This window comes from Sparus aurata, chromosome 9 (assembly GCF_900880675.1).
Source record: "Sparus aurata chromosome 9, fSpaAur1.1, whole genome shotgun sequence".
Lineage (NCBI taxonomy): Eukaryota > Metazoa > Chordata > Actinopteri > Spariformes > Sparidae > Sparus > Sparus aurata.
Window position 1 is genome coordinate 15,000,540 of NC_044195.1, and position 8,776 is coordinate 15,009,315.

Here is an 8,776-nt window from a genome sequence, read left to right on the forward strand (position 1 = left end):
TATATATTTTTATTCAAAATCTGCCTTATTAGTTATTATTATTATATTATTATTTTGCTAGAAATTACTGCTTGGCCGCTTGCTAGGCAACCGTCATATCATGACGTCATAATTGGGATGAGTAGCCAAAGTATTAATTCGATTAAAATACTTTTTTGCTAAAGAAAAATTACTTGAACGTGAATGTTTCCCATAAAGCATTTACAATGAGGCTAAACTGACCGAAAAATACTCGCTGTTTATTAATTGATAAATATCGGTTTGTCGTCTACCAATTCCGTTTCCGTATCCGTCATCGTTCTTTCCGGTTTTGTGCCCTCTCGTAGCCATCATGAAGTGAGTGAACGGAATACTATCAAATGCCATCTCAACACTTTAATAAACATTCTAACGATGCTATCTACATTATGAATACATATGTAACGTTTTCTCTTAGTGATGTCTTATATTTGTTGTTTTCAGGGTCGAGTTGTGCAGTTTCAGTGGGTATAAAATATACCCCGGCCATGGCCGCCGATACGCCAGGATAGACGGAAAGGTAACCGTCCTAGCCGACACCGGTTTCCAGCTGCTTTGTCTGTATATACGATGTGAAGTACAAAATAACAGGCTGTGTGTTTTGAGTTTGTGTTAACTTGTCCGCCAGTATATGTGGTGTTGGTAACATAACAGCCTGTGGAATAGGCCCAGTCTGGAGAGTCCAGTGAGACTTGCTATCGTTAGCTGCTAGCATGAACTAGTAGCCTAACCGTGTAGCGCCTAAAGACGTTTGTGTTTCCATTGGTGCATGGCTACTTCATTTCACTGTTACTCGATGTTAGTGTTATTTTGTCACAGCTCCCGCGAAACTCAGTACTGTTGACTAAATCTACGATGTTCCCTACTAGCTACCAATAATCTATAACAATGTGTCACCCATTGTAAGTACTTACAGCCACCTGTCAGTGGTGTTGCAGAATGCTGACCCATATGTGTCTGAAATCTAAAATGACTGCACATTAGAGTAATTTGGTCAGCATTTTTTGAATAGGCGCTCTTGATTTGTGAAATCAAAGGAGTAATTTCAGGCTGTGCCTAAATATGTTAATACCAAGCCATTTACTTGATTTCTTACCTTCATGTAGGTGTTCCAGTTCCTGAACGCCAAATGTGAGTCTGCCTTCCTGGCCAAGAGGAACCCTAGACAGATCAACTGGACCGTGCTGTACAGACGCAAGCACAAGAAGGGCCAGTCTGTAAGTAACAGGCTGTGTGTTTGTGTTTTTTAGTAACAAGGTGTTGTCTTTGTAAGGTGAAATTTACACGCAAATGGGTCTGCAGGCAATACTGCTGTAATGTGTGACACTGATGTAAGCGCCTGATGTCTGCTTTTAAAGTAGTATTTGGTGATTTAGCAGTTGGTGTTGTACAGATATTTGGCTAATGGCAAATTTGACCATTATGTTCAATGCAGCTGTCAAAATGGAAAAAAACACCATGATTGTACTGAATTAGTCCAATGCAATTGTTTAGTAATTTACCTTTTTTTTATATGTAAATGCACTGCAAACATGTCATTGTAGTGAGAAACACATAGGGAGCTGTTTTGGGATTCACAAACAATGTTTATGGATAGACTGAACTTATATTCAGACTACTTAACACAAGTTCCAACATTAGTTTGGCTGCGGGTGGATGGTGTGCACAGTATCAGTCTGTGTTACGTGTTGTTGCCGGACTGTGTTTTGCAGACTGGGCATCAGCGCTCACTCCACACCTGCAGCCATAGAACAACTGGAGATCATAGTACTGGCCCTTGACGTCTCTATTGACATCTCACCATCGGCCAGCCTCCAAATTCTCCTACATTCTATAATCCTCATCACCTGCAATTGTATTATGTGTAGTCTAATTCTATTATAGCTAGCACTTGTAAAATACTAGCAGTAGTATGTGTAAAATGTATCAATATAAATAAATTAAGCTTGATGACGATCTGAATAATTGTATCTTGGTTAGATGGGAGTAGGTATTATGTCTGCAAAAGTTTAAGCACTTGCTATATTGACAGTGGTGGCAAAATGCATCCAGCAAAACGAAAACTGTAAAAGATGACAGAATTTTATGCTTTTTTCCCTTCATTGAATAATGTTCATGTGGATGGAAAAGTGTCTGAAAATTCATATTAGTTAGTTTTGATCATCAAATCAAATCAACCTTTATTTATATGGCGCTTTTCATACAGAAAGTATCACAAAGTGCCTTACAGCAGAAAAAGAGAAACAGCAAATAAAATCAGGAGAAGAAGCTTAAAAGAACCCAACCCTCCCACCCCCATAGTCATGCACAAAGACGCACACAAATATATAAACACTCATACACACACTCACACCTACACACACAGCCACGCAGACACACAGACACACACACTCACACCTACACAAACGCTAGCTGTCACTACAGAGACATGGCTGGGCAGCGAGACCTGAGGCACAGAGGAAGCTTTAGGAAGCTACCTTTGGGGGGCCAACCACACTGGGAGAGATCCCAGTCCAAGGTCGCAGGGAGCCCCACCACAGAGACCACCCCAACCCGGGCAGACAGGAGGCCCCGCACCAAAGTGCAGAGCCCTCTAGTCGCCCAGGCCGGAACCGTCCACGGGACAGCACCCCCCGCGGCCAGACCAGAGACATCTCCCAATATGGCAGGCCCCCCTGAGGAAACACTGGAGATTAAAAACTGATAGTCTAAAACAGTAAAGGGTTAAAATATTGGTTAAAATATGGAGGCAAAAAACATGGGGGACTAAAACATAAAAGCATAGAGGCTAAAAGCATGAGGGACTAAAACATAAAAGCATAGAGGCTAAAAACATGAGGGACTAAAACATAAAAGCATAAGAGCATAAGACATGAGAGACTATAAAAAATAAAAGCATAAAGGCTAAAACACAGAGAATAAAACAGTAAAAGAGGATAAAAAGTGCTCTGATTAGCACAGCCTAAAAGGAATTAAAAAGAGTTAAGATTTCAATTAAAAGCCTGGTTAAAAAGATGGGTCTTAAGCCTCTTTTTAAAAACCTCAGCAGTCTCCGCGACCCTGAGGTTCTCCAGCAGGCTGTTCCACAGTCGGGGCCCATAACAACTGAAAGCCGCCTCCCCGTGCTTTTTTGACTTTACTTGTGGTATGGTTAAAAGGCCGGTGCCGGAGGACCTCAGGGTCCGCGGCGGCTGATAAGGTAAAAGCAAATCAGATAGGTAAGAAGGCCCAAGACCGTTAAGACACTTAAAAACTATTAAAAGAACTTTAAAATCAATCCTGAAACGCACGGGGAGCCAATGCAGCGACTTTAGAACTGGTGTAATGTGCTCCCGCCCTCTGGTCCTTGTCAGCACTCGTGCAGCTGAGTTTTGTAATAATTGTAGATTCGAAATGCTCTTTTTTGGAAGGCCAGAGAGCAGGGCATTACAGTAGTCTAAACGACAAGAGATAAAAGCATGCATCACCACCTCCGTGCTGGCCTGAGAGAGAAACGGGCGGACTCTGGCTATGTTTTTAAGATGGTAAAAACCTATTTTTGTTATATTTTTGATGTGTGGAATAAAACTGAGCTCAGAGTCAAAAATCACACCCAGATTTTTTACAGATTGTGATGGTTTAAAATCCTTGAATTTTGGTAAAAGTTTCTCTTTCTGGCCCTCAGGACCAATGAGTAAAACCTCTGTTTTGTCCTGGTTGAGCTGTAGGAAATTCGCTGCCATCCATGTCTTGATATCTAAAATGCAGTTAAAAAGGACATCAATAGGCCCTGTGTCATCAGGAGACACGGCGATGTACAGTTGCGTATCGTCAGCATAACTATGAAAGCTGATGCCGTGCCTCCTGATGACGTCCCCAAGGGGAAGCATGTAAAGATTAAAAAGAGTTGGACCTAAAATTGACCCTTGGGGAACCCCACACTTTATTTTGTGGGTTTCTGAGGAACATGTATCCATACTTACAAAGAAGTGTCGATCTGTGAGGTAAGAAATGAACCAGTTAAGAACAGTACCAGAGAGGCCGACCAGGGTCTTCAGTCTATCTAATAAAATGTGATGGTCTACTGTATCGAAGGCGGCGGTTAGATCCAGTAGTACCAAGACTGTGAGTTTATTGTTATCCAAGTTGCACCTGATGTCGTTTAAAATCTTTAAAAGGGCTGTCTCTGTACTGTGGTTCGTCCTGAAACCAGACTGACACTTCTCTAAAATGTTGTTTGCAATTAAAAAGTCATTTACTTGATTAAAAACAAGTTTTTCTAAAATTTTACTTAAAAACGGTAAGTTGGATACAGGCCGATAATTATTAAAGATGTTGGGATCTAAGTTGCTCTTCTTCAGAAGGGGCTTCACCACCGCCGTTTTAAAGGAGGCGGGGAAGACCCCCGTCTGAAGAGAGCAATTCACCATGTATAACAGCTGATCCTCAAAGAATCCACAAAGTCTTTTAAAGAACGGTGTGGGAATTGGGTCTAATAGGCAGGTTGTGGGCTTTACTTGGGAGAGGACTCGACCAAGTGTCCTCGCATCAACCAGGGCAAAACTCTCCAGTGTTTCCTCGGGTAAAATCAACGATTCAGGTGTCAACATTTAAAATCTGTTGGGGTAAAAGACTCGATCTGATGTCATTGATTTTACTTCTGAAGTGGTCTGCAAAGTCCTCGCAAAGGGCATCAGTTGGTGTTTTGGAGGATCTATTAAAATTTTTGTTTGTTAAAAGGTCAATTGTGGAGAAGAGGAATTTTTGGTTGTTTTTATGTTCGTCGATTAGTTTTTGGAAATGGGAGATTCTTGACTGTTTGATTGCGTTATTGTATGTTTTGAGATGTCCACGTAAAAATTCATAGTGAACTGTTAATTTTGTTTTTCTCCATCTCCTCTCAGCACTCCTGCAGTTTCTCTTTAGGTTTTTAGTTTCTGCATTTCTCCACGGGGGTGTAGGTCTTGTATTAATTGTTTTTATTGAGAGTGGAGCCACCAAGTCCAGCGTTGATTTTATTATATGGTTAAAATTGTCAACAATAAAATCACATGGTGCTGGTAAAATTTCTGCAGGAGTGCTCTGTACAATCTGGATAAAATTTGCAGCCACTTCAGAAGTTAGGTAGCGTTTCCTCACTGTTCTCACTGGGGCCTCCTGCTGGTTAAAACTGGTGATTGTAAAAAACACACAAAAGTGGTCAGACACAGCCAGGTCCACAGCAGAGGGGGCACCAACGGACAGGCCATAGGTTATGACCAGGTCCAAGGTGCGCCCCCTGCTGTGGGTTGGCTGTGTGACATGTTGATTAAAATCAAGGCAATGGAGAAGGTTTAAAAATTCTCTCGACATAGGATCTGAGGAATTATCAATGTGTAAATTAAAATCACCGGTTATTAGTATTCTGTTATAATTGCTATGTGTTATTGACAATAGCTCTGAGAATTCACTGTTAAAAGAGGTGGAATAGCAGGGTGGTCTGTAGACTGTCATACAGAGGATGGGGGGGCTGCTAAAAACAAAGGCATGGTATTCAAATGATAAATATTTGTTAAAAAAGACTTCATTTGACAACATGGTGTCTTTGGTGATTGACGCAGTTCCGCCTCCCTTTTGTCCTCTTGTAGAAAATAAAAAGTTAAAATTTGGTGGGGAAGCCTCAGTGAGAACAACAGGTGCATCAGTGCCAAGCCATGTCTCTGTAAGGAGAATGCTGTCGAGGTTGTTATCTAAAATTACATCGTTTATGATGAAGGATTTGTTTAAAAGAGGGCGCACGTTCAGCACAGCCAATTTAATGTCTGTATTGAACGTGCGCTCATCATGTCTTTTTAAAGGAATGTTAAAAACACAGTTTGGTCTAAAAACAGTCCTGGGTGTAATTTGTCTGTGGGAAATTCTGGTTTTGATGGTGTGGATGTCGTTCTGTGCCTCAGGGGCCACTGAACAGGGGGCGTGTGTAGTGTAGGAGGGGGAGGGTGAAGGTGAGTGAGGGGTAGAGGGTCCGTGTGCAGGTGTATCAGCAGTGAGTCAGTAGGTGGTTTGTGCAGATTGTACAGCGTACTGTATATTAGCCGCAAGCATGCGGCTACCCAGCGTGCTGGGGTGGAGGCCATCACTCCTGAAGAAGGCTGAACGCCCCCAAAACAGGTTAAAATTGTCAATAAAACCAATGTTGAGGGCTGTGCATGCTGATTGGAGCCAGCTGTGGAGACTGAGCAATCTGCTAAAACGCCCTGCTCCACGGACCACTGTGGGGATTGGGCCAGAAATATGGTTGCAGGCAGTTTTACACATTGCTATTGAGAAACATACAAGTTGCATGATGTGCACGATGTGAACCACTGAATGTGTTGGATATTCCTAAGCCTTCTTTTTCCCTCAGTGAGCAGAAGTTGGGCTGGGTAGCACATGTCAGTGATGCTGACATAATCAATGTAGGGATATATTGTTGCATCAGAATACAAATAAACCGGTCTCTTCATGTGTTTCTAACAGGAAGAGGTGGCTAAGAAGCGTACCCGCCGCGCAGTGAAATTCCAGAGGGCCATCACTGGGGCCTCCCTGGCTGAGATTATGGCCAAGAGAAACCAGAAGCCCGAGGTCCGCAAGGCCCAGAGGGAGCAGGCCATCAGGTAAACCATCGTTTATCAATTGATTTTTTCTTTTTTTTCTTTCCAAAATGGGTTCTTTGGTTGTTTTTCAATCAGGCAGATGAATGATTTTCATAACTTGAGGGGTTGTAGTGTTGGAAGTAAAGGCATCATGCACCTGTGGAGTTGTAGTAGCAGCAACAGCAGCTAACCTTGTGAATGAAGTTGATTCTTGCAATCAATTTTCACTATGAAATTTTAATTCATAAAAAATCCACCTGGTATCAGTTTAGTCTAGACCAATGATATGGAGTGCAGCATTTCAGAACTTGTGAATGTCATCAATGGCAACTTTAAAATGGCTGAATATGAAGAATTGTACATTGTGTAGTCTGTGGGGTTTTTTTTTTTAAGCAAGAAGTGAACATTTGGAAGCAGTTTATATTCCCAACATAACTGCATCTTTACATGTTGTCTCCCCTTGTTAATGTGTGGCTGCTATATGTACATAATGCAAATCTGACTAGGTTAAAAAATTATCCCAACATTGAAGCATTTTGGCTACAGTATAACATTGTGTACGGTCAGAGATGTGGTCTAGATTGGGAGCTCAACTGCCTTGCTGGTACCTGCGTAAGAATTTCAAAAATAAGAAAAGGTCCAAGAAATACAAGCCAGAAACCGTTTTTCAACAAAAAACATTTCTATGCCTTATTTTGGACCCCGACCTGTTAAGGATGGGCAATATGTTGATGTAAATTCTAGGACAATTGTTTTTTAATCGAGGTGTACCCACCCCTTTTTAAATATGAGGTGTATTAGGAGATTGTGAGAAATGTTTGAAAATCAATGAGCTGCATTGCTTTTATGGCTGTAATGAATTGTATGAGACTCCTGCGTCCTGATTTGTCAGGTATTTCATTAGTTGACACATTACAGGGTGGTCATTTAACCCTTAAATGGTTTCTCATTTGACATTCCCCCCAGGTGATTTTAAGCCATAGATTATATGGAAGGTCAAAGATGACCTAGAATTTCTCCCTTTTCTCCCTGTTGAGTTAATTGATTGTTTCTCCTTATTCTCTCAGAGCTGCCAAGGAGGCCAAGAAGGCGAAGCAGGCAGCCAAGAAGCCCGCTGCTCCAAGTGCAAAGGTAAGATCTGACGGTGCTGAAGTAATAGTGTTTTGTTTTAGTTACTTTTTAATATCAAATGTGGAATGCTCCATGGTTTATACATTTTAGGATTGTAATAGTTAAGACTCTTATTATTAAGTGTTAACTTTGTAGGTGTAAATCTTCTGGGTGTTGTAGCCCGTGGTTTGACAAAAGGCTATAATGAGTTTGACTTTGAGCACTTGAATAATGTCAGCTACCTGCTCCCCTGTATTCACTGGATCTTTTAGGAAGTTAATCAACATGTTGATTTGTATTTCTGTCTCTGTAGGCCTCTACCAAGACTGCACAGAAACCCAAGATCGCTAAGCCCATGAAGATCAGCGCACCCCGCGTCGGAGGAAAACGCTAAAGCTGACTCATTGATTTTGGTTGTGAATAAAAAATTTTGGTTAACCCTGATTTGTGTGATTTTTGTCATTTGTAAATCCAATATTGTAGACAGATGAAAAGATAATCAGAGCCATGCCACCATACCTCTTAATCTTCCAACTGTGTGTTCACCTGCATTTTCAGTTGTGGATTTAAAAAAAAAAAAAAAAATTATCAGCTACTGAGAATAAGCCTTTGGAGTCAACTGCACTATTTGGAATACAGATGCTTAAAGAGTAAAAAGGTGTGCTGGTGTGCAAACAATATTAAGTTACTCTGAAAAGAGTGAGGCCCTATAAAAAAGAAAAGCAGTCAAAGATGCTTGTGGTTTGTGTTGGATATTTTATTCTTGTAAGAAAAGAGCCTCTGATAAACATGTCAGTCTTTATTTTGCTGTTTTCATCAGATGAGCCAAAAGTTATACCAAGCTGATGAATGTTGCAAACAGGGATATGTTGATCTGTGCTGCACAGTGTGAGCAGCAGAGGGAGATAAAGTTTGTCCTTTAACTGCTCCTGGAAAAGTGAGATTAACTTTGTTTATAGAGAACAAGATGGCTCACATTTGTCTTGTAACAGTCACATGAACCTGCTCAAGCCTCCTACATTGCCTTTTGAGTCTTTCATGAATGACATTGCAGT

The 8,776-nt window shown here is 41.2% G+C and overlaps 1 protein-coding gene and 1 non-coding gene across 2 annotated transcripts; both read left to right on the plus strand.

The window, feature by feature from the left end:
- Nucleotides 1–260: 260 nt before the first annotated feature.
- rpl24 (ribosomal protein L24) lies at nucleotides 261–8,165 on the plus strand. The gene is made up of 6 exons (XM_030428502.1): nucleotides 261–336; nucleotides 463–538; nucleotides 1,125–1,235; nucleotides 6,496–6,632; nucleotides 7,679–7,742; nucleotides 8,035–8,165. Exons 1-6 carry the CDS (start codon nucleotides 332–334, stop codon nucleotides 8,113–8,115), a joined length of 474 nt encoding a protein of 157 aa, XP_030284362.1. The 5' UTR covers nucleotides 261–331; the 3' UTR covers nucleotides 8,116–8,165.
- On the plus strand, nucleotides 1,670–1,850 carry LOC115588803 (small nucleolar RNA SNORA23). The gene has a single exon (XR_003985420.1). It is a non-coding gene; the product is annotated as a small nucleolar RNA SNORA23 (small nucleolar RNA).
- Nucleotides 8,166–8,776: the final 611 nt, after the last annotated feature.

Excerpts from the sequence above, each read along its gene's own strand:
- rpl24 (XM_030428502.1), top strand. Across the intron at positions 539-1,124 it reads ACGCCAGGATAGACGGAAAG|GTGTTCCAGTTCCTGAACGC; the intron begins GTAACCGTCCTA and ends ACCTTCATGTAG. Across the intron at positions 1,236-6,495 it reads AGCACAAGAAGGGCCAGTCT|GAAGAGGTGGCTAAGAAGCG; the intron begins GTAAGTAACAGG and ends TGTTTCTAACAG.